The following is a 25,733-nucleotide window of genomic DNA, read 5'->3' on the forward strand; positions in this document are numbered from 1 at the left end:
GATAGTTCCACAATTTTCTTCTAGGTTTTTACTGCCCAGAAGGAACAGGCTTGGACTGGAAACCTTGCCCTCCAGGGACCTACAACCCCATCCAAGGAATAAGAAGCTTGGTTGAATGCCACATTTGTGATGGCGGGAAGTTCTGCCTGTACCATAATGCAACAGATGTCACGGGAGAATGCTGGGAAGGATTTTACTGCACTCAAGGCTCAAATCGTCCCAACCCTAATGCCCAACTCAATGGTAGTCTTGCTCTTGTTTGGAAGGCTTTTGTATTGGTTCCCCCCTAAGTGGTTGTCTGTTGTGGTTAGCCGGCAACAGGTGTGGACGGTGGACGAGAGCGAGGACTCGGATGAAGGGCCGGGACCATCAGGGAGTGGACTGCTGCCTTCAGGGATTGTGGGGGCTGGCAGCAGTGATGAGGAAGTTCCCAAGGAGCCTGTGCCAAGTGCGCATGAGCACAGGATGATTCGTAGAAGAGAACAACTAGAGCAGCACAGGCGATTCGGAAGTAAGGATGCAATGTAATGGCCCCTCCCTCCAGGGAATATAAGCCTGGTTTCAAAAGGTTTTTGCCTTTGCCTCTAAGGACCCAGCATTGTGTATAGAGACTCTGGCTTATCTGAATAATTCTGTCAAGGCGTTTCTGGTTGGACTAATCGGCTGCAAGTCATCTTTTATCTACAAAGAAGTTTATTTGTAGATTAAAGCTGGGAAGGTTTGAGTTGCCGCCTTTGAGCTGCTGCATTTGTTTGAGATTTTCTTGCTAGTAACAGGGTTGGGTCAGAATATTGTCCTGTTCTTGTTCAATCTAGTTGGGTGAAGTGAAGACATACGAAGGAAAGCTTAGAAATCCAAATGCTGAGTGTTAAATTAGAAAATCAAACAAGGAAGATATTGTTTGCAATAAAGTTTTTCTCTGCCCTTTCTCCCCTCTCTTTTCCATCACAGTTCAGGCTGGCGCATGCCCTTCTGGCTATTACTGTCCAAGGGGTACCATTATTCCCAATCCTTGTCCAGTGGGAACATTTGCTGCTGAATCGAGGTTACATTCAGAGGTAAGGCCAATGCAAGAAGATTGTTGTTCTTTGTTAAGTGGCCAATTTAACCCTTAACCTAAGGAACAGAACTTTCAAAGAATGTTTTCCCCTCTAAAACTGCAATTATCTATCACAAGGAAGAGAATACTTGAAGCTCAGGGTTGAATTATGGGGTCCTTGGTGCTCTCTGAGGTTGGTTGTTTTCCTATTTTCCTTTCATTATCCAATTAAGTAACATCATCAGTGCTGGAAGGGTTTGCTCTCTGTTTATTTACTAGTGGCTTACCCTGTCAGTGTTGGTAGAAGTGTTCTTGATGTTTCCTTCATTAGGCTGTGGTTTATTGAGTTGGTAGTTCCTTGATTGAGGTATTGTTTACTACTTGGTGTTAATCTCTGTTTATCAATCTGGGTGTTGATTGCTGGCCAGGGGGTGTTGTGGTCTTTTAACTTTCCAACTGTCTCTTTTGAATGGTATGTAGATGTACGTAGAGATTATTTCTCTCTATATACCACATTTATGGTTGATTCAGAGAAGAATCTCAGTCCTAATTTGTTATTTATATATTATTTTTATATGTGCTCTATATTTCTATCGCAAAACACACATTGGCAGATAAACCACTCACCCAAATAAACAAGAACCAGAATAGTACAATGTCAAAGCCCAGTCAAAATGCATAAAGAAGAATTAATTTCCATTCAGATTTTCATTGTAAGACAACAAGAGTGAACAAATAATCAGTGTGACTCGTACAACTTAAACTTTTTGAGTTGTAAAAACTCAAAAACTTTTTAACTTTTTGAGAGAATGGTGAGACAATGCAGTTTTAAAGTAAGGGGAATTACAGCTTTGGAAAATGGAACTTTTGGTGTGCTTTCAATGGTGCTGTAATACATGCTATAGTTTCAGGGATACAGGGAAGGTCATCTCCTCTGTGTTTAAAAATCAGATATTTCTAACTGAAAAGACATCTTTGAAAAGGATTTTCCCTCCCACGAACATTGTGAACTTCAGCTGGAAAATCACCCTAAAGATGTTCTTACTCTGTGACAGGTCGAGTGCTCCCCTTGTGTGCCTGGCCACTTCTGCAACACTCCCGGGTTGGCAGCCCCCACCGGACCATGTCAAGAAGGGTTCTTTTGTATCTTGGGCTCAATGTTCTCCAACCCACTGACCACAAGCCAGAGTGGAGGTCCTTGTCCCCAAGGTATATTTATTTATTAGATGTTTATCCCACCTTTATTATTTTTATAAATAACTCAAGGCAGAAATGCTGCTTCTTCCTTCTATTTTCCCCACAAGAAGCACCCTGTGGATTGGCTGGGCTGAGAGTACTCACCCAGCCAGCTTTCATGCCTAAGGTGAGACTATAGAAATTCTTTACACAGTATTACACCTACAAACAAAATTTACACAACACCCAGAGACCAGACCCAACACGCACACCCACATGACAATCCCCAAACATGCCCCCCCAAAAAAATTCCTCACCCCTAAAAACACACAAGCATCCACACAACAGACCAAGTAATACTGTCCAACAGCTCGCTGATGATGGTCCTTAAGTTCATTGTTAAATGTAATTATAGCTCTGGGATTAAAAATGGTTCAGAAAACGTGTCGTCCGAGTTTTAATTGCTCTGTATCTTCTGCCAGAAGACAACAGTTCATAAAGATTGTAAGCAGGATGGGAAGAGTCTCTGAGAATGTTGTGGGACTTCCTCAAACAGTGAGATGGGAAGATGTCATCCAGGACTGGTAGCTGGAGCAGAGCCCAATGATATTCTGGGCAGTTTTAATGATTCTCTTTAGAGCTTTAGAGACTAGAACTTATCAACTCCTGGTGATTGGCCCAAAGTCACCTAAGGCTAAGCCACCTTTTGTGCCTAAAATGGAACTAGAACTCACAATCTTCTAGCAATTGACCCAAAATTATCCAATAAGCTTTCATGCCTAATGTGGGACTAGAATTCACAGTCTCCTGGTTTCTGAGCCAACACCTTAACTACTACACCAAATTGGTTCTGCAGTTTTGCATATGTTTTGAATTTTCCAGAGATTTGTTATATTTTTATTTATTTATTTATTTTATTCTGGAGACTTTTCTTATCCTTTGAGTCTTTGACAAGCTTCAGTTTGGACTGAAATGGCCTTTTGTTATCTATTGATGAGAAGTTCTGGAGAACTTCTGTTTCTAGCATTCAGCCATTTAGCCGCAACTTTTTTTCTTTCTAAAAGAATATGGTTATTACAACACAGATCAAAGGATGATTGGGAAGAGAAACTAACCTGGAGTTTCTCAAAACTTGGAGAATCTCTCCCCATTCAATCAGTACTGAGTCCCTGCAGATTTCTCAGTGCTTTTATAATTCAGTTCTTCACTTGTTGATACTTCTGGCATCAATTTCTCAGGAACTCTGATCTTATAAAGGCATCTCCCAGGTATTCCTTAGCTTAGAGGCTCCACCTGGTTGCATCTCTTCATCATTCACTGGTTTCTTCTGCCCCTGAAACAAAGGGTTAAGCCTTTCCATTCACCTTATAAAGGAGAACACATTCTTATTCCACAAGAGATTCCATTTCTGGGTGTTTTTGTGTCTCTGTGTGTCTTTTAAAAGTGGAAAGCAGCAAACTTGTATTTCCTACTTTGGTACAACACCTGCCATTATTTAATGATTACTATAACATTATTTAATGATTACTATACTATGTACAAAGTGATGATTTGATCTTCAGATAATGATCTATTTCCCCAGCCAAAATCTGGGTCAGATCTCAGTAGGTTAGCATATCCTCAGAAGGGCAAAGATTCAGTCATTAGCATCTCCAGGTCACAATTTTTTAAATTGTGTGGAGCAAAATCTAATACAAACCTCCTGAAATGAGTGAATTGATGGAATATTATTATTATTATTTTTTGGTACGTATAGGTGTGCATGTCCTTACTGGTTGCGTTTTTCTCTTCCAAAGAATTAAACCGAGAAGAAAAATACAGTGTTTTCTCAGATACTTTTGTTCTTCTTCTTTCAGGTCTTTAGATTGATGCTCTGCAGCATGATTTCCTCTTTTCTTAGAAAAGAGTCTGTGCCATGTTCTTTTTTGTCCTGACCTAAAATAAACACAGACCTTTGTTATTTCCAGAAGCCTTTTTCAGAATTGCTCTGAGAGAGAGATAACTCCTTTGTGCTAATCTTCAATCTTGCCTGGGCTACAAGGGGATCCTGCTGCTTTCAATACTTGGCCAATTTCTCTTCCAGGATATTTTTGCCCTCAAGGCACAGCTAATCCACTGCCTTGCCCAGCGGGAACCTATAACGATTTGGAGAAGCAAGCCAGATGCCTTCCCTGCTCCAACGGGTGAGACGACAAGGAGAATCATGACATCTGGTGCAAAAGAAGAACATTGTCAACAGCAGTGGCACATTGAATGGGATAGATAAGAGAAAATGTTTGCTTCTGCTAAGGGCAGGGATGGGCTTCAAAAATTTTAGCAATGGGTTGCTGGGTGGGCGTGGCCATGGTGGGCGTGGCCTAGTCAGCCTCCTGCACCACTGGGGGAGGGGTTTGCCCTCCCCGGGCTCCAGAGGCTTTCCTCGAGCCTACAGGAGGGCAAAAAATGGCCTCCCCGGGCTCTGGAGGCTCTCTGGAAGTCAGAAACAGGCCCATTTCTGGCCTTCCTAAACTTCCAGGAGGCCTGTTTTTCACCTTCCCCGAGCCTCTACCTGTGCCCTGCACTTACCTGCATCCAAAACAGGCTGCGTGAGGACTCCTGGGATGGGAGGGACAGGGTGGGCGGGGCCAGCCAGGAGTGGGATTTGGGGGTTCTCCAAACTGCACAAAATCTTAGCTAGGGGCTCTCCCGAACCCCTGCGAACCCCCAGCAGCCCACTCCTGGCTAAGGGCAATCAAGGGAGAAGGGATATTGGTGACATCCCAGTTGGGATTATGTATGACTTAGTGTGTCCTCTTGATTTCAGCCTTTGGGCAGCCTTAACTTTTTGGTAGTTATCATTTTGCTGTCCTGATTCGGTGTTTCCATGCTGAAGTGGGTAATGAATCAAAAGGTCACTGTGAGGTCCCTTGCAAGCAAAAAATAATAGCAGTTTTAGAGGACAATTTAAATGTGGGGAAAATTAAATTTGTCTGCATCTCACAGCAACTGTTTTTTTCTCTGGGCAAAGCAAGAGTTACTGTGGTCCAATGGTTAGTGGTCTAGACACTAGGCTAGAAACGGGGAGATGGTGAGGTCCAGTCCTGCCTTAGCTATGAAAGTGGCTGGGTGACTTTGGGCCAATCAACCGGAGACAGTGAGTTCTAGTCCTGCCTTAGGCACGAAAGCCAGCTGGGTGATTTTGGGCCAATCACCAGGAGACGGTGAGTTCTAGTCCTGCCTTAGGCACGAGAGCCAGCTGGGTGATTTTGGACCAATCACCAGGAGACGGTGAGTTCTGGTCCTGTTAGGCACGAAAGGCAGCTGGGTGATTTTGGACCAATCACCAGGAGACGGTGAGTTCTAGTCCTGCCTTAGGCACGAGAGCCAACTGGGTGAATTTGGGCCAGTCACTCTCTTTCTCAACCTAGCTCACCTAACAGGGTTCTTGTTGTGGGTAAAATAGGAGGAGGAGGAAGAAGTATTAGATATTCCACCTTAAACTGTTTATAAAAATAAAAAGGTGGGATATAAAATAAATACATAAAAGCAATAGCATATCAACCTTCTCCTCCTTTTTCCACCCATTCTTGTTGGGACCATAAGATCATCTTCCAAGTTTCCCCATTTGTGAGATAAGCCTTCCCAGAACTCTTAACTTAGCCTCCAGAAGTTCAAGTCTATTTTCTTGAAATCTTTGAATCTCATGACCTCTAGTGCCTTTGAGCTTGTGCTCTGCAAAGACTTTGCTGCCAGCACTTTTATATTGATTTGCATTGCTGGTCCCCGCTCCCCCACTTGCTAGATCTCTTCTTTTATGACTTTCAATGTTTTTGTAAACCATTTGGGCTAAACAGGAATATATTAATCCTCTTTGGAAATAAATCACCCTTGGGCTTTCTTATTTATTGAGCTTGGCCGCGTGGAGAAATGGTGAAATGTTTGCCCCAGGAATTCAATATCTTTCTTCCTTTTTATGCTTTCTTTCTTTCTTTCTTTGAAGGTACTTCTGTCTTCAAAATTCCTCTTCCTTGGTCAACAGCCAATGTCCAGTTGGGCATTACTGTCCTCCTGGCACAAGGTCCAAAAATCAGTTTCCATGTCCTCAAGGGACTTACAACCCCAACATAGGAATCAGTAATCTCTCTCTGTGCCTACTATGTACACCAGGTGGGTATTTTCCAACCACTCAATCACTGACAATTTGTTGAATGATTTTTTTTTCTAGAAGTCTAGGAAAGAAGAGGAAAGCCAAGAGATTCAACTTGAGTGGTGTTGTTTTTTTCTAGAGCAGAAGCAATTATGGGTTTTATTAAAACAAATCCACCTTATTCTCCTAAATTGTCAGGTGTGAAAAATCAGAACCGAGTGTCAGGTTCCATTTAAACTGAATGAATGAATGAATGAATGAATGAATGAATGAAGTGTGATTAGACACACAAGGAATTTGTCTTGATAACAATCGTATCTCAGTAGATCTTGTAATTCTATAATTCATTCTAATGGAAATGGTTAAAGAGATGTTGGATGCAATTTAAGCAGTAAGAACTTGTTCAGACCAGGTTTAGCTTCTCTGAACAAATCTGAAATGGTAATCCATTGGAGCAAGGTTTTTCAGATTGATCTTCTTTCTCTACTGAACATTAGAAACTAATCAAGGAAGAAGCAGCATAGAACTAAGGAGAAATTTCCTGACAGTTAGAGTCAGTCGAATAACTTGTCTCCAGAAGTTGTGGTGCTCCGATACTGGAGGCTTTTAAGAATAGACTTGTCTGAAACGATATAAGATTTCCAGCTTGAGCAGAAGATACTAGATATCCGAGGTCCCTTCCAACTCTGTTATTCTGGGTTGCAAGTTCTCTTTTCTGTGCCATATACTTCCTTTCTTTTTAATGCAATGTTGAATAATTCAACTTTCTCTGTTTCAGGTCATTATTGTGGCTTCCCAGGTCAGGCCCAGGTCACCGGCCCTTGTTCAGCAGGCTATTACTGCCTGGCAGGTGCTTCTATCCCAACCCCAATGAAAGATCTGCTGGGGAATATATGTCCCAGAGGTCATTACTGTCCAAAAGGGTCTGCCACCCCCCAACCCTGCCCCCTTGGGTTCTACAGCAACTCTACAGGAAATACCAAGTTGGAAGACTGCCTTCTGTGTCGTGCAGGTAAATGAGGCAGAGGTCAGGAATATAAATCTTAATGTAACTGATGGGATGTCATCAGAGAATGCAGAAAGTTTGAAGGCCGTTTCAGGTTCTGTAGATGCTACTGGTTGGCAGCAGAAGATGCAGGAAATGGTCCCTCTCTGCTAATCATTACAGGTAGTCCTCAACTTACGATCACAATTGAGCTCAAAATTTCTGTTGTTAAGTGAGAAATTTGTTAAGTGAGTATTGCCCCATTTTACAACTTTTCTTGCCACATTTGTTAAGTGAATCACTCAGGTAGTATGGTGGCCTAGAGGTGGAGCTCTTGCCTCACAACCGGGAGGCTGTGAGTTCAATCTTAGGTAGAGGCAGATATTTTCTCTCTCTGAGAATATATCTGCTGAATAAAACTCCTCATTGGCAACAGGAAGGGCATCCGGCCAATAAATACAAAGCTCCATTCAGTTGTCCAGGCTCCATCCTGCAAGGGATGATGGGGTCATTAAAAGAGGATGATGATTTGTTAAGTGGATCACTGCAGTTGTTATATAACACGGTTGTTAGATGAATCTGGCTTCCCTATTGACTTTGCTTGTGAGAAGGTCAGAAAAAGGCATCACACAACTGCAGGACACTGCAACAGTCATAAATGTGAGTCAGTTGTCAAGCATCTGAATGTTAATCCCATGACCATGGGGATGCCACAACGGTCCTAAGTGTGAAAAATGGTCATGTCACTTTTTTCAGTGCCGTTGTAACTTTGAAAGGTCACTAAATGAACTGTTGTAAATTGAGGACTACCTGTATCATCATCATCATCATCATCATCATCATCATCTTAGTCATTGACTATTCATTGCAGGATGAAGGCCTCTTCCACATGTTTCCAACCAACGTGGTTCTGAGCTTTCTTTTGCAATTGCGCCGGCAATAGCAATAGCACTCAGACTTACATACCGCTTTATACTGCTTTACAGACCTCACTAAGCGGTTTACAGAGTCAGCCTCTTGCCCCCAACAATCTGGGTCTTCATTTTACTGAAGCTCAGAAGGATGGAAGGCTGAGTCAACCTTGAGCCAGTCAGAATAGAACTGCTGGTAGTGGGAAGAGTCAGCCTGCAATGCTGCATTCTAGCCACTGGGAAGAAAGGAAGGAAGGAAGGAAGGAAGGAAGGAAGGAAGGAAGGAAGGAAGGAAGGAAGGAAGGAAGGAAGGGAGGAAGGAAGGAAGGAAGGAAGGAAGGAAAGTAGCAATAGCACTTAGACTTATATACTGCTTCACAGTGCTTTATAGTTCTCTAAGCAGTTTACAGAGTCAGCCTCGTGTCCCCAACAATCTGGGTCCTCATTTTACCCACCTTGGAAGGATGGAAAGCTGAGTCAACCTTGAGCCTGGGGAGACAGACAGCTGGCAATCAGCAGAAGTACCCTGCAGTACTGCACTCTGACCACTGCGCCACTGAGGCTCTTGCTGATGCCATCAAGCATGGTAGACTATATATATTTTTACAGCCTATATCAGGTGGTCTTACCCTCTTAGGAATCAGTCTTGATGAAGTCTTTGGTTTTTAAGAGCTCATTTCATTTTGCCCTTTAATTCCCATCAGCCAACCTATCTTGAAAACCTTCCTGAATTTCTGCTTCTTTGCAGGATATTTCTGTGATGGAACAGGGCTTGTATCTCCTGCTGGTCTTTGTGACTTGGGATTTTATTGCAGCGGAGGAGCCGTTTCTCCAAGACCTGATCTGGTTAGTGGTGCTGATGCAGTGAAGTAGTAGTCCATTGTCTGGAAATGATCCATGCTCAACAGATAGTCCTGGAAACAGGAGGGTCTCCCTTTTAAAAGACCCCCCCTGTGGATTTTAATATCTAGATCAGGAGTCTCCAAACTTAGCAACTTGTGGACTCCAACTCTCAGAATTCCTCACCCAGGCATGCTGTCCAGAGAATTTAGGGAGTTGAAGTCACAAATGAGTTGGATGTGGCAAGTTGGCCATGGGGAGTTGGCTACAGTGTGTTGGCCTAGACTCTTTTTCATCTACTGTAGGTTCCTAACCAGTGGTGGTATTCTCCCAGTTTGGCCACCACTGATCCTAACAACAAACTCAATAGCTTAAATTAAACAATCCCACGTGGCATAATTTTGCCTTTCCTTTTTGCTTCCCATTAGGGTCCCTCGATGTCTTCTATTCATTCATTTTTATTTACAGGTCACCAGCAAAGGTGGTCGGTGCCCACCTGGCCACTATTGTGTGATGGGGAGTGATAGACCACAGCCATGCCCGGCAGGGAAGTATAATCCCTTCTGGGGAATGGATCAATGTTTAGATTGTCCAGAAGGGGCTTATTGTGATATCGGTTCTGCCAACTACACCCACTGCCCAGCTGGTGAGTTTCACTCTTCCACAATCCTTCCATTAAATTTCCTTTCTGCAACTCTGTAATCCCTTAATTCAGGGTGGAGTCAGGGCAACTAGGTGGAGCTGAGCATTTACTGGCTGGATGCCCTTCCTGACACCATGTGGAGTTCACAGCAGATATTTTTTCTTTGATCCCAGGAGAGAAAAACATCCGCCGCTACCTAGGATTGAACTCTCAACCTTCTGGGTGGGAGGCGAGCATCTTCACCACTAAGCTACCATGCTGCTTATTCCACAAGCCTTCCATTAACTTCTAAAAATGGCAATAACCTAGCTTCACACTGATCTTCTAGTTGCATATCGACTTGATTCTTTCTCTGAGAATTGAAACAATGGTCCTTGAAGTTTTAGTATGCTAAGGCAAAATGAACAATGCATAGCCCACCAGATGTTGAGTTGCAGCTTTACCATTGTTTACCGCCAGTCATGCTGATGGGAGATGCCTGCCAATAATATTTGGAAGGCTTTGTGCTGTAGATGGTGACCCTCAGTTGAGCAAATAGCAAAGATCCATAGATATCTCTTGAGGCTTAAAATGCTCCCAATGCCCCAATAGATACTGGCCCTTGGGTTCATCTGAAGATTATTACAGAGCAGACATATCGGTTTCTGGTCAGGTTCTGGTTTCTTGGAATTTGTCCTTGCCTAATTAGAGTTCAACTTGTCTCTGACCTCTTTTATTTATGATTCTACCTCATCTGATGAGTGGAGACAAAAAGAAATGCACTTGTTTTTGTTCTACTGAATGCCAGTCGATGTTTGTGCTTCACATGAGTTGGAGATATACTTTGTTTTCAAGTTCAGTGTTCTATTTTTAAGGGTAAGAAGCGACTTTACTCACACGCCTTCTAAGTTTACTTAAGAGTCATTTGGAGGATCCAAAATTTAATCAAATAATGAGAGGAGAATCCTTCCTGCAATTCTCTCTTGTATTTATTATTCATAATTCCTGATTATATATTGACTTAATCAACTCTAAGTGGGCTTGTTTAGAATCAGTTTGCTAAATTAATTGGAAATACCCATCTCCCGTTCACTTTAGGTCATTACTGCCCAAAGAACACCAAGTTTTCTACCCAGTTCCCTTGTCCTAGAGGGACCTATAGTGACATTTTGAGTATCAGGACGGTGAATGACTGCCAGCTATGCCCCGCTGGGAAATTTTGCTCCAAGCCCGGTTTGATCAGCCCAGATGGCATCTGCATGCCAGGATGGTATTGCCCACTTGGGTCAACAACAGGCAAGCCAATAACTACAGGAAATCACTCTGGTATTTAATTGTTTTTTAAATTATTATCGAGGCATTAGGAGAGAGTATTGAAATGTTGAAAATAAGCCAGGAAGGATTTTGATTTAATGTGAATATGGGTATTAAGAGATATGATTGGTATTGTTAAGCTTGTCTATATTAAAATGTATGATATATTGATGCCACAGAGTTAATGTATTTTTGTGTATGTGTAGATTGAGATAAAACAAAAAACAAAACAAAAAAACAAGGAAAGAGGCAACCTAGGAGACATTTCCTGACAATTATAACAATTAATCAGTGGAACGACTTGCCTCTAGAAATTGTTGGTGCTCCCACACTGGATGTTTTTAAGAGATTGAAGGACAATTTGTCTGAAATATTATAGGGTTTCCTGCTTGAACAGGAGTTGGACTAGAAGACCTCCAAGGTCCCTTCCCATTCTGTTGTTCTGTTATTCTGTATTCTGTTAATTCAGAATATAGTGTGGGTGCCTTTGAATCACTGTTGGCTCCTGCTGGCTGTTTGAACTAATCCCCGAAGTTTTCTTGGCAAGATTTCAGAAGAGGTTTGCCATTGATTCCTTCCTAGGGCTGAAGGGTATGACTGGCCCAAAGTCACCCAGCTGGTTTCCTGCTTAAGGCAAGACTGGATGTCAGAGCCTCCTGGGTTCTAGCCACTGTACCAAAAACTAGCTCTCACTAGTATCTTTAGGTGGGAGGGATGAGATAAATTTTGCCCCCTGATCAGAAAGCAAAATTGGAATGTATTATTCCTCTGTGCCTAAAGAAGACCAGGGAAAGCACCTCCGCACTGATCATATTAACTTGCAAATGCTCAAGGCAACCAAGTGTAGTGCTAATTATTTAAAACTGGTTTATAAAGAATTCTACTCCCAGGCTTTTAGAAGATAATTATGTTTGCTGAATAGCATGTCATCAGCACCTATTGAAATTTCAGAAACTAGAGTTGAGTCTGGTCAATTCTTCAGTCTGGGTTCTTTTCTTTAGTTGCAAGTCTAGCCGTATGTATGTATGTATGTATGTATGTATGTATGTATGTATGTATGTATGTGTGTATGTGTGTATATATGTATATGTGTATGTGTGTATGTGTGTGTATGTGTATGTGTGTATGTGTGTATGTGTATGTGTATGTGTGTGTGTATGTGTGTGTGTGTATGTGTGTATGTGTGTATGTGTATGTGTGTATGTGTATATGTGTATGTGTGTATGTATATGTGTGTGTATATATATATATCTGTCAATCATTTGGAAGCCTGCACTCACAAACAAAAAAATATCCACACCACAAGCCAGGCAAACACCTGGGCACAAACAGATCCCCCCTGATACCTCCAGCTCAAACACACCCCAACCAGGCACCCAGATGAAACCCAGCTTCCTAACTAATGATAGCCGTCCATTTACCCGAAGCCAAGCTGCACTAAAGGCCTCCATTAAAGTAACACAATGCTGCCAGCCAATCAAGATACAAAAAAGCCAAAAAACAAACAGAAGATATTAGAGACACCAATCAAGCAGAACACAGCAAACTCCGAGACCAATAAACACAGACCAAGACTCCCAACCAATCAGGATGAAGAAAAAACCATTCTGGCACAACAATAGGCTGCCCCAAATTTAAATCTGAAACCACTGTAAAAGTCTGACTCACAGACGGACACAATACAGAAGCCTGATGATGGCAGATGAGATTCTGCTGAAACGTTGCTACAACTTTAAAAGCATCACTACTATGACGTGGGAAAATACCGAACAAAGCTGAAGGCCATACACACACACACACACACACACACACACACACACACACACACACACACACACATATATATATATATATATATATATATATATATATATATATATATATATATATATATATATATATATATATATATATATGACTAGACTTGCAACTAAAGAAATATATATATAAGTGAAATACATTCACGCATCATCACAAATTCTCCAGAACCGTAAAGCCTACAAACTTGAAATTTGGCACATATGTTCCTCTTGGCTTCCAGGTGCTCGCTAAGAAAGGATTTTTCAAAATGGCCATCAGAGCATTCGTATTTCATATATTATTATTAACATGCTCTGATGCTAAGGAGTTCTACTCCCCCTCCCCATCTGAAAAGAAATTGCTTCCAAATGCAAAACACAAGCAGAGGAGAGGAGCTTCAGTTTCAGTTTTAGTTCCACAGCAGCAGCCAGCTTTAGTATAGAACAGTTGAGCTAAGCCATGCCCAGGCTCCTTGCTGTCTCCTTTTTGCTCACACAGCAAACACTATTTCAGTTTCCAAACAGCCCTCAACTCTCTCACACACTGAGAGGACGGTAACCAGATGAATACCGATGGATGCTGGTAGGCAGAGGCACAATTCCCCCCCCCCCATTATTTTCCTCCCCCAAAACTAAGCCTGTTCACATAGTTTCGTAGCAAAACACAGGTATCGTGCTTGTATGTATGTATGTATGTATGTATGTATGTATGTATATATATATTTGTTTTCTGAGGTTCTCGTGGGTATTTGTATGTGGATCTTTGGTTATTCGGGTTTTCTCCCGCGTAAGATTGGAAGTTTCTAGGCAACATTTCGATGAAGTCTGATTCATCATCTTCAGGCTTGTGTCTTCGGCTCTGTGCTTCTCAGAGTAATGTGAGCTTGCAGCTGCTTCTTCCTTTTAACTGCTAGAGGGGATGTGACTTGATTGGGTGGGGGCTTGGCTGTGTTCTGATTGGGTGGGGGTTTGGCTGTGTTCTGATTGTGTTTTGTTCTGATGCCAACCCCCCAACCAATATATATATTGAATATATATATATGTTCAAGTCAGAAAACAAATCAAAGGGGAGAAAATCACATTTTTGCAATGGTTAAGCAGGTCTGTTTCAGCAGCCAAATTGAAATGGTTTGAGTGTGAAATGTTTCGTGTTTAGGTCTCACAAAATGCTCATCATGTTTGCTCTGCAAAATTGAGACATATTTTTTTTTCTATTCCAGAAGCAGACTTAATTCGAAGGTGTCAAGCGGGCTCATTCTGTCCTGAAGCTTCTTCTGTTCCCATTCTTTGTAGTCCAGGTAAATGCATTTCTCGCTTTCACCAAGAAATTCTTGGCATTCACATCTGGATGTCCAAGTTTCTTTCTCTAGACCGGAAGAAACTGAGTAGATTTGTCCTGAGATGACTTCTATCTCCCAAGGTCTGATCTCAACAATGGGCTGTAAATTTGATGAGCAGCCAACGAAAGAGATCAACACTCTGTTTGGTGAACCAATAGCCAAGACATGACAAAAAGGAAGAGCAATGGGATCCAATAGGGTGTATTCAGAGCCTGAAACTTAGTGCTGTTTTGCTCTCAGGATATTTCCACAATCCTTTAAAAGAATCTGTTTTGCATTCCAAGCAGCAGGTTCACACCCAAAATGAGATGGACCATGAGTTTCCACACTTGGAATATAAGATTGGAAGTACGCACAGCCACAATATAGCACATTTCCCTCCCTATACTTCTTTTCCTTACTTCTATTGCAATTGAAGATTTCTAGAACTCTGCAGCCTGCTGGATAGCTGTGACTTGCGTTTGGGGGAATGGTTGGTTCTATCTAGCCTATCTAGCCTTATGTCATCAATGTGTGAATCATAGAGGCAAAAATCCTGGAAGTTCTGATAGATTTCATACCTGGTGCAAAAGCGATGCAGCTTCTTGCTTTCTTCTTTCTGATCTACGGTTCGTTCTTTCCATCCCTCAGCTTTGTCCCCGGCATCTAATCAAAGCCCTCCCCAAAGCATGATTTTCAAAAATGAAGTATATTCACCCAACTGAACTGGAATTGTTGTCCAGTGCAGTTGAATATTCCTCTGATCTGTTTTGACTGGGTTCTGAGAGAGGTTGTCTAACTCAGCTGGATCTAGGTGGAATAGAATAGAAATAGAAATAGAAATAGAAATGGAAATGGAATAGAATAGAACAGAATAAGGAAAGAATGAACAGAACAGAACAGAGTAAAGTAGAGTAGAATAGGAAAAGTATGAATAGAGAGTAGAGTAGAGTAGAGTAGAGTAGAGTAGAGTAGAGTAGAGTAGAGTAGAGTAGAGTAGAAGTAGAGTAGAGTGGAAATAGAATAGAGTAGAGTAGAGTAGAATAGAATAGAATAGAATAGAATAGAATAGAATAGAATAGAATAGAATAGAATAGAATAGAATGAATGGAATGGAATGGAATGGAATGGAATAGAATGGAATAGAATAGAATAGAATAGAATAGAATTCTTTATTGGCCAAGTGCGATTGAACACACAAGGAATTTGTCTGGTGCATATGCTCTCAGTGTACATAAAAAGAAAAAAAAATATTCATCCAGAATCATAAGATACAATACTTAATGATAGTCATAGGTTACTAAATAAGCAATCAAAACATACTAGGAAACAAATAAAACAATATAAATAGTAGAGACAAGCAACAAGGTGATAATCATAAGTGGGAGGAGATAGGTAATAGGAAGGATGAGAAGAATAATAGTAATACAGTCTTAGTAAATACTATAGTTTGATGCTGTTGTGGGAATTAGTTGTTTAGCAGAGTAATGGCATGCGGGGGGGGGGCTGTCTTTGTGTCTAGTTGTTCTGGTGTGCAGTGCCCTATAGTGTCATTTTGAGGATAGAAGTTGAAACAATTTCTTGTTTTATTTTGCCACATGTGTATATGCCCTTGAAACGACACCGATAGAATTGCAGTCTATTGTAGCTTAGTTTAATAGGGCATGAATATTATCTTCAAATGATGATTTGAGAAGACACATCCTAGCGCATATTTTTCTTTCTTTGTAAGGTTTTTACTGTGCATCTTCTGAATTGGCTGCTCCATCTGGCCCGTGTGATCCCGGCTTCTACTGTACTGGAGGCTCTACTCTGCCCAATCCAACTGATGGGATAATAGGAGACATTTGTCCTCAAGGCTACTTCTGCCCTCAGGGAACATCTTCCCCAGTTCCTTGCCCAGCAGGTAAGGTTGCATGTAGATAGTGCTGCTATATTTCTCAGCTCACTCTTGATGGCATGAAATTCAATGAAATAGGGAAGGGAGGGAGGGAGGGACAGAAGGAAGGAAGGAAGGAAAGAAGGAAGGAAGGAAAAAGGAAGCAAAAGGAAGCCAGTAGTTAAGAAAAGAATGCAGCACTGCTTTGTTTTCTGAAATTCTGGGTTTCTACACATTTAATTAAAATGGAGACTTTAAGGACCTGTTAGACTGATATGTCTCTTTCTATAGGTTCGTTCTTAGCCCACCAAGGTGGACGGTCAATCCAGGATTGTCATCTCTGCCTAGCAGGCTGGTTCTGTTCCCTCCGGGGCCAAACTTTTCCAGAGAATTTGTGTACAGAAGGCTGGTTCTGTCCAGAGGGGTCAATATTTGACCAAAATCCAGGTAGGGGATTATTCTACACTCAAAGGAGACTACTTTTTATTGCTGGAAAAGCCCAACTCATCTCATAGAATTGTTGTCATGGAAGAGAAGGAAGATTAGTTGTGTTTGCCACTTTTTTAAAAATAAATTTTATTAATTTTTCAAAATTTAAAAAACGTAACATAAAAATTTATACATTGTTATCAACATCAAGACATCTTTTGTATCTCCTTACATTTTTCAGTATATGTATTTACTTAGTTGTGTTCGCCACTTTGAGTTACTTATAAAAATAATAAAAATAGGATTTACATTTAAAAAACAACAACCCAGAAGCCATGATTCTTGCGGGATTGAAATTTGGCAAAGTTGTGATTGCTTCAGTCAAAGAAATAATAAGGCTTTCTCTCTCCCCTCCTCCTTCTCTCCCCCCTCCCTCCCTTTCTCTCTCTCCCTCCCTCTCTCCCTCCCCCCTCCTCTCTCTCTAGACCAACTTTGTCCTCTGGGTCACTATTGTCCCCAAGGGAGTCCAAAACCTCAGCTGTGTCCTCCTGGTAAATACCAAGATGAAGTGGGCCAAAGTCTGTGCAAAATCTGCCCTGCAGGAAAGTAAGGAACACATTTTGCAACCTTGTCTAATTAAATTGCAGGCAGCTTCTTTGCATTCTACATGATAGCTGTTCAAATGCATCAGGAAGACTCTACATCGTCTTATTCTTACTGCTGTTTGCATTTCCCATTTATTTCTTCCATGCAAAGGAGATGCCTTTATGTATCAGATCCAATAGCCAAGCCATGTAATTCCACTCTTTTTACCTGTTTCCCCAATTTAGGCTGTCCCTTCTGATATATCGTGACCACTTATGAAGGCTAGCGAGCTATGTCTGAAGACAATCGAAGGAATTCTTCCGAGAACCGAGATATTTTGTTGTACACCTTTGATTTAGCGCTTTTTATGCTCATTTTAGAATGATTGTGATGCTCATGTTTATATGATGACAATTCAGATTAGTGGTGGGATTCAAAAAATTTTACTACCGGTTCTGTGGGCGTGGCTTGGTAGGCGTGGCAGAGAATGGATACTGTAAAATCTCCAATCAGAGGCGGTATTTGCTGGTTCTCCGAACTACTCAAAATTTCTGCTACCGGTTCTCCAGAACTGGTCAGAACCTGCTGAATACCACCTCTGATTCAGATGTATCCTGTGAGCTTACTAGGAATCAATGATCTGTGAGGCGATTTGAACATTCAACCTGTAGCTTTTAGGGGGTTGAAATCATCTCACAGATCCTCAATCCTTCACCACTCTTATGATCTATCATCAGTAGTTCTGAACCTGTGGTCCTTGGACCCCTGAGGGGCCACAATGTCATCAGAGGGAGTCCCTGAAGACTTGAAAAAAATATTATGATTTAAATCTTGAGTTAAGTCAAGATTTTAGGGGTCCATGGCCATGTTCTGTGGCCATGAAAGGTGTTCAAAGGGGGTCCGTGGTGAAGAAAAGGTTGAGAACCACTGAGCTATCTGAATGATGGTCATAATGTTTGAGGCACCCACATGAAATTCAGATTTGGCCAGAGAACTGAGCTTCCAGTAGCCTGGCTTCTATTCTAGTGACTCCCAATAAATAAACTGGTCGCTTTGCATAATTCCTACCCATAGGAGGGCGGAAATGAAAATGAAAACAGACTGAACATTGTTAGCTTTATTGACAGGTTCTGTGATCCCAGTTTCCAAACACGAGTTCCCAGGAGTTCCCGAATGACTTCTCCAGGAGTGATCAACCCCATGGACTGCCCGCCGGGATACTATTGCCTGTCAGGAACAAAAACGGCTAAGCAATATCCTTGTCTCGCTGGGACCTTCAGTAACCAGACCAGTCTGAGCAGCTTCAGGGAATGTGAGCCATGTCCTGGGGGCAAATTCTGTGCCAGGCCAGGTAATCGGAGAGGAGACTTGGTCCGCCGCCTGCAAAATCTGATTTCGTCCAAGGACGTAACTGGGTTTGCATTTGCAATGTGCTGCTTTGTTGCAAGCTACATTGGTGGTTTATTAGCGATTTTGTGATGAAGATGAAGAAGAGGATGGAGATGAGGATGATTCCCAATGAGAAGTTTGGAGAATATAGTACCTCTGCCTAAGACCTTGAATTCCATTCATTAATTTAATTAATTAATTATTTAGATTGCAGTGCACAGTGAGAGACAATACATCCGCTATATCTATATCTACCGGTATATCTATATCTATATTTACTGGTATACCTACATCTATATCATCTATCTATGTCTCTATCTCTATCTCTATCTCTATCATCTATCATCTATCATCTCTATCTCTTCTCTGTCTATCTATCTATCTATCTATCTATCTATCTATCTATCTATCTATCTATCTATCTATCATCTATCTTAGATATATGGATTTAGAAATACACACACACACACACACACACACACACACACACACCCCAGTGTAACAATCACTTCTAACTCCAACTTTGCTTCTACATTGGCTATTCTGTTTGGGATTAGATCCTTCACTTCTTATCAATAAACACATTTCCTATGGTTGGACCTAGATATAGGTTTCCCACTAGAAACCTCCCTGAAGTTCTAGATGCTAGAAGTTTCCTCACTTTGTAAAATTTGGAGCCAACAAAATATGTTGTCATAAATCTTCTTTTCTAGGTTTAGTGACTCCCAGTGGCCCTTGTTTGCCTGGTTACTACTGTGTTCTGAAGGCCTGGAGACCAAATCCTGTTCAAGATGAAACTGGAAGTTTATGTCCTGCAGGGCATTTTTGTCCCTTGAGCAGCAACAGACCCACCCCATGTCCCAAAGGAACATTTCTCCCCCTACCTGGCATGTTATCTCAGAATGCCTGTTTGCCCTGTCCTGGAGGAAGCTTCTGCCAAGGAGAAGGGCTGGCTGCTATTTCTGGTAGGTCATGTACTTCTTAAATATACCAATATGTTGGGAAGTGTTCAAGCATACTGGGTGCCATGTCCATGCATGAAGGTCCATTCAAACTGATTCATTACTCAACAGTAAGGTACTTGTTGAGGTATTCCCCATTAGGAGAATGAATACACTCAGGGAAACGTTGTGAGAGTGGTGTTGAATAACACACGACCAGCATACAGATACACTGAATAGTAACATGTAGGTTCTACTTCCAGTAAATGGGTAAACAAAGTCCAACAAACAGTCCAAATCATACACGGTTAAAGCAGTCAGTATTCACAACCATCAGTCCAGGGATAATCCAAAAACAAATTCCAGTATCATAAACAAAGTTCAGTAAACAGAGTTTGCTAACAGTTGCAAGACTCACAGCAATCCAAGCAGAATGACGATCAAGCAAAAGCAATAGGGAAAATGCAAGAAGAGAGAACCAGGTTTCTGGCTCCATCTTATGGCCATTGGAGGAACCTCAGCCAATCATTCTCTTAAAAATACAACAGTATTAAATAACTATCCTGGTTTATATATTGCCAACCCAACTGTTAGGTGACTATCATTCCTAACAGGCTTCTTCTCAACTAGTGGTTGGCATCTACTTGGAGTTCAATAAAAGTCAATTCACAGAGTGGGTTGGATTTAGTGTGCTTGTGTCAACGTAGGGATTCTAGGCTGATCCCTCTTTTAACTCCACCCTAGTTTCTGCCACTCCTCCTACACTAGGTGCTAGTCTAAGAGAGAGGTTTAGTTTATTTCTTCTTTCAAATGGATAACTATAGCTTTATTTTATGCCTTTGGTCTGTGGCTGTCAACCAAGGGAACTCAACAAGTCAATTTCACGATGGTTTTCTTACTGTGAACATTGCAGGCAATCTGGTTCTTAAATTAAAAGCCTTAGTTTGTTTTGGGGCAATGGATAGTGGAGGGACAGCAAAGTCAAGATAACAGGAGTCCAGCTCTTGATGGGAAATTAAATTCTGAATGTCTACATCTATCTCTCCAATACTGCTCAGTTGGCTTTCAGTGATCTCTCAATGCCATTTATTCAGTGAAGTAGACATGGAAAATTCAATGAGTGATTCCAGGCACTCACTGAATGCCTCACCGTTGAGCTACACAACGGTTGTGATCTCTACATTCTATATCCGTGCTGGACTGTCAGGTTTATAAATTGAAATATGGAGCTTCCAAAGAGGCTTAAGTTTAGTACCCTCATTTTGGAGGCAATGAACTTTGTGGTGAATGCAATATGTTATGAAGATCATCCATATGCCATTCTGAAATATTTTGCTTTGCAGGGAGGTGTCAGGCTGGTTTCTATTGTGACTTGTCCTCTTCACGTCCCGATCAAAACCTCTGTCCCCCTGGATTCTATTGTCCCCAAGGCACTGGGACCCCTGTTCCATGCTTGCCAGGGACCATCAATCCCCATAGTGGAAAATGGGATATCACAGACTGCAAACTGTGCCCAGCCGGGAATTTCTGCAGTGGTACGTGCAAACTTTTCATTTTACTGTTTTAAATTGGAGGGAAAGATAATTTTGGTGCACCTGAAGGGATTTTCTTATGACATAATCAAAATTATGAGTAGATCCTTCTTCTCTTGCTGATTTTAGGGGCAGGAAAGACTGCTCCAGAAGGGAGTTGCTCTCCTGGCTTCTACTGCCCACCTGGCCAAGTCTCTTCCACTCCATCTTCCCACCGGTGCCCACGTGGATTTTATTGCCCCGAGGGTTCTGTGGATCCAGTCGCTTGTGAAAAGGGAACCTACCAATCAGAAGAAGGGAAGGAATCCTGTGGTCCCTGTCCTGTCCGATTCTTTTGTGAGCCCACCAACAACAGTAAGCCCAAGAGAAATGCAATCGTTGGAGGCAAAGACTGACTTTGCACAGAGCTAAGATGCACTGCCACTTAATTTTGGTTGGTCTGATGTTGGCTTAGTGTGTTGTCTTAAGCCAAACTTTGCACTTTGTAAATGATGTGTATAGCTTAACATGATTTATATGCCCAGCCATTGTGTCTGAGTTAACAATCCAAGATTTACATGGCTTAGGACAGTGGTGATTAACCTTTTCGGCACCGAGTGCCGAAATGGGAATGCGCATGCACCAAAAAAGGAACCAAGTGCCAGAATGCAAGTGCATGCGCCAAAAAGCCAAAAACGAAAGCGCCGGCAATGCATGTGCACTGGCCAACACGTACGCTCATGCCAAAAACTGGAAGAGCAGCACCCAGCGCATGCATGTGCACTGGCCAACTGGTCTTTCAGCTTCTAATGTGCATGCGTGTGCAAAGACTAGCTGGCTGACTGGTTTCTAACATGCATGTGTGCACTGGCCAGCTGGTCTTCACACACGCATGCATGTTAGAAACCAAAAGACCAGGTGGCTGACATGCAGGCGCACGCTGGGAGCTCCTCTTCTAGTTTTCAGCGTGAGCGCACACATGTGTGAAGACCAGCTCTCCAGTGCACACCAGAACCCGGAAGAGCAATGGGCAACAGCTGGCATGCCTGGAGTGATGGCTCTATAGGATTTTCTTTCTGAAAATAAAGGCACCTTGTCCTTAAAAGTAAACATTGCTACCAAAAAGCTTTCAAAAATGCTCTTTCTTTCCTAGATGATGGCATCCCAGTTTCTAAGCTGTGTCTTATGGGGTATTTTTGCCCACCTGGGACTGCTTCTAGCAGGGAGCATCCATGCCCCAGAGGTACCTATGGACCCAAGGCTGGTGCGGCTGATGAATCTGAGTGTGAATCCTGCCCAGCAGGTAAGAGAGGGGCTGGATCCAAGCTTAGAAAAGGATGCCCAGAAGTGAAAGATGAGAATGTCTTGTTTGCCATTCACAGTCTGTGTCCTGCCCCTGGTGGAGACTGACTCTGAGGGAGAGGAGGAACAGCCGACAGGGAGTGGAAGTGGGGCTCCGGAGGTTGTGGAGGAGGCTGGGGAAGGGCAGAGGCCGGCTGGGCAGTCAGAGGAGGACCCAGGCCCATCCCCTATCCATCCTAGGGCATGCAGGGAGGAGAGGATAAGGGAGAGATGTGGTCTACTCGGGAGGAGCAGGCCTTGATCCTTTTCATGGGCTGCAGCTGTGACAACTGGATAAGACCATGGACATGCATACGGGCGAGTGCTGGAAACAAAGCATGGAAATATCTCTAGTTATTGTTCCTCTCTGAGTTTGGCGTCCTTCCCGGTGTGTGTTCTGATATCTGTGGATGTCTCCAAGCCCTTATCTTGCCTGGTTTGTGTTGTCTTTTACTCTTTATAATTTAAATGGCATTTCCTCCTTCTTGTAACTGCTTGTGTGGGAGTTTTTTTGTCTCCAGTCAAGGATATTTGGAGCTTGGAAGCAAAGTGAAGGAATAAAAGGAGCTTCACCTGTTTTTTGTGACTGTGTTTATTTTGTATCCCACGCTGGGTCATCACAGTCTGGGAATTCTGCTGTTGTCTTTTCTCTCCTATAAAAGGCATGTATTGTTCATCTCCTGGACTATTTCAGCCAACCGGGCTTTGCCATGAAGGCTATTACTGCAGCAAAGGGGCAGTCAGCTCAACTCCCATTAGGCACAGAGTAAGTGGAAATGACAGAATGTAATAGAGTTGGAAGGGACCTTGGAGATCTTCTAGTCCAACCCCCTGCTCAAGCTGGAAACCCTATACCATTTCAGACAAGTGGTTGTCCAATCTCTTCTTAAAAATAGCAAAGTGTTTGAAGACAATGTGGCATGTATAAAAATGTCAACAGGAGATCGCATTGAAAGCAGGAGTAAACATGAAGACATCAAATATTGTAATGTTAGGGAGGCCGTAAGGGAGAAACTAGTAAGATTACAGCATTGTCCTACTAACTCTAATATAGCTGACACACTAACAAAGCCTGTATCTGTGGACAAATATCAGGACTATGGATTGTCAACTGTTCAGCTTTAAATGGGAGGAGTGTTAAGGTATTAAGATTTAATGCTGACCATCTGCTGATGCAATGAGGATGAATCAACATAGTTATTGCTGCTTTAAGACTGAGGATGGGTCCCACAGGGTTTTACCACTTTAAGAAGCTGTCTCTATATATGAGGCCATGAGGAGGCGTATCTCTTTCTCCTTGTGTTCTGTCTCCATTGTGGTTCTTTGTGCAGAGTAAAGGAAATTGATTGATTCTGTAGGCGTGGCTTGGTGGGCATGGCAGGGGAAGGATACTGCAAAATCCCCATTCCCTCCCCACCCCACTAACCTGCTTTCCAGCCCCGTTCTCCTGTGCAGGGCAACCAAAGAAGACCAAGCCAATCAGCTGGGACTCAGAAGGCAGAGAATAGATGGGGGCGGGGCCAGTCAGAGGTGGTATTTGCCGGTTCTCTGAACTATTCAAAATTTCCCCTACCGGTTCTCCAGAACTGGTCAGAACCTGATGAATTCCACCTCTGCTGTTATTTACAGTTCATTGTCTGAATTGGTAGTTCCTTGATTTTCTTCTTAACCAGAGTCTATTGATTTCTTCACTTCCTGTTCCTTTCATCTTTGTACAGGTGGATTCTGCCTATCCTTTGACAGGGAATGACATCTGTCCCAGAGGACATTTTTGTCCCCCAGGCACTGGCTTTCCCATGCCTTGCCCACCTGGCTCCTTTTCCACTATGATTGGCCTGAAAGCTGAGGGTGAATGCCTTCCTTGTCCAGCAGGGCACATCTGCAGTCAGTCGGGGACATCTGGCTTGTCCCAGATGTTACTATGTAATGAAGGGTAAGATGCAGACTGGCAGGTTCTTCCCGGCAGAGAAATGGGGCATCCCAAAACCACTTTCTCAAAATAGGCCATCTTGAGTGTGGCAAGCAGATCTGGCAATGCAGTAAGACGGGCTGGGGAATTATGGGAGTTGAAGTCCACACATCTTTAAAGTTGCCAGAGCTGAGAAACACTGAGATGGCATTAAACGACTTCTCTATCTCGGGGCGACTGAAACAGAGATCCAGCCTCTTCTGGAAATCTGTTTTGAATGACCAACATTTAAGGGAGTTCAATATTTGAGGATGAAGAATTTTCCCCTTTAAAGGAAAAGCCAAGTTTTTAAAAGTACAGCTGCTCCTTTCTTATATTCACAGGTATGTTTGCCTTGAAGGCAACTCTGTGCCCTGCCCTAATGATGGGATACATGGGTATCGGTGCCCTAAAGGCTTCTACTGTCCCCAGGGCGCCAGCTCGGAAGTGCCCTGTGAGCCTGGGATGTTTAGCCCCACTGATGGAGCCAGTGTCTGCCTCCCTTGCCCAGCAGGAACTGCCTGTCGACGTGCTGCCATGGTGGAACCAGCCATCTGCCCTCGAGGTAATGCAGGTTGGCAAATGCAGGTTGATACATAGCATGGGAAACAAAAACTCCATTGGATGAAGATTAAGGAGGACGTCCTCTTTTGCTCTCATCCAATGTTCTTCCATGCTATTTATAGCTTCCAAATGATGGAAAGGCATAGTTCTGTACTGGAATGACCTCTTCTGGAATCTAGTTCTGGATACATAACTTGAAAAAGTGTCCAGTGAAACTGGAATAAAGTCAAAGAAGAATAAATGCAGGTGATTAGGAGATTAGGCACAAAGATCTACCAGGAAGGACTGAGGTATATGTGTAACTTTTGAAAAATGTCATCAGACACCCGGAACATATTACCACATGTGGTGGTCATGCACAGAAGCTAAGAGATATTGAACAAAAATACATACGTGGTTGGAAAAGATGATAAAACAACGTATAGACCTAAAACCTGAAATATTTTTGTTATGGATGATACCAGAAAGTTATAGTAAAGAAAAGACATATCTAATTATTCATGTATTAACTGCAGCTAGAATAGTATTTGCTCAAAACTGGAAAAGTGGAAAAAAACTGATAGAGGACAGTGTGATTAGGAAAATATTAGAATGTGCAGAAATGAATAGATTAACACTGGCAATTAAAGGAAAAGAACAATCTGAATAGGATATGATATGGGAATTATTTTATCAATGGTTGGAAAAGAAAATGGCAATTAGAAATTAAATATATGAATATAGAAGATATAGAGAGAGAGGGTATATATGAATATAGAGAGGAAGGAATTAAAAGGGGGAAGGTTACAACGATAAGATATATAATGTATATTCGTTCAAAATAAGAATGTAATGTAATTGTTGTTGTTATGGTAAGGAAATTGTATTAACCACAAATATTATGCACAATTGTACCCAGACGACACACTGTATAAAGAAAAGATAGAATGTTTGTAAAATAAAATAAACAAGTTTACACACAAAAAAAGAAAAAGACAACTTAAGGGATGTCCTGGAGAAATACGTCAAGATCTAT

At 42.2% G+C, this 25,733-nt stretch overlaps 1 protein-coding gene across 1 annotated transcript in view; it reads left to right on the forward strand.

Moving 5' to 3' along the window:
- The window catches only part of LOC113419326 (uncharacterized), a 132,889-nt gene that overhangs the window by 68,470 nt on the left and 38,686 nt on the right, over window positions 1-25,733 (forward strand). Inside the window, exons 36-57 of the mRNA XM_087969823.1 lie at window positions 25-243; window positions 952-1,058; window positions 2,095-2,248; window positions 4,299-4,398; window positions 6,195-6,361; window positions 7,120-7,353; window positions 8,986-9,083; window positions 9,546-9,723; window positions 10,798-11,025; window positions 13,548-13,557; window positions 14,010-14,110; window positions 15,864-16,037; window positions 16,302-16,457; window positions 16,925-17,045; window positions 18,152-18,375; window positions 19,127-19,378; window positions 20,698-20,889; window positions 21,016-21,240; window positions 22,019-22,168; window positions 22,869-22,972; window positions 23,925-24,139; window positions 24,499-24,719. Of these exons, the coding sequence (XP_087825949.1) occupies window positions 25-243; window positions 952-1,058; window positions 2,095-2,248; window positions 4,299-4,398; window positions 6,195-6,361; window positions 7,120-7,353; window positions 8,986-9,083; window positions 9,546-9,723; window positions 10,798-11,025; window positions 13,548-13,557; window positions 14,010-14,110; window positions 15,864-16,037; window positions 16,302-16,457; window positions 16,925-17,045; window positions 18,152-18,375; window positions 19,127-19,378; window positions 20,698-20,889; window positions 21,016-21,240; window positions 22,019-22,168; window positions 22,869-22,972; window positions 23,925-24,139; window positions 24,499-24,719 (3,630 nt within the window). The remainder of the gene's footprint in view (window positions 1-24; window positions 244-951; window positions 1,059-2,094; window positions 2,249-4,298; window positions 4,399-6,194; window positions 6,362-7,119; window positions 7,354-8,985; window positions 9,084-9,545; window positions 9,724-10,797; window positions 11,026-13,547; window positions 13,558-14,009; window positions 14,111-15,863; window positions 16,038-16,301; window positions 16,458-16,924; window positions 17,046-18,151; window positions 18,376-19,126; window positions 19,379-20,697; window positions 20,890-21,015; window positions 21,241-22,018; window positions 22,169-22,868; window positions 22,973-23,924; window positions 24,140-24,498; window positions 24,720-25,733) is intronic.

The sequence above is a fragment of the Notechis scutatus genome, chromosome 7, assembly GCF_049901735.1.
Source record: "Notechis scutatus isolate UNSWTSFEM ecotype Mainland chromosome 7, rNotScu1.2, whole genome shotgun sequence".
NCBI classification, from domain to species: domain Eukaryota; kingdom Metazoa; phylum Chordata; class Lepidosauria; order Squamata; family Elapidae; genus Notechis; species Notechis scutatus.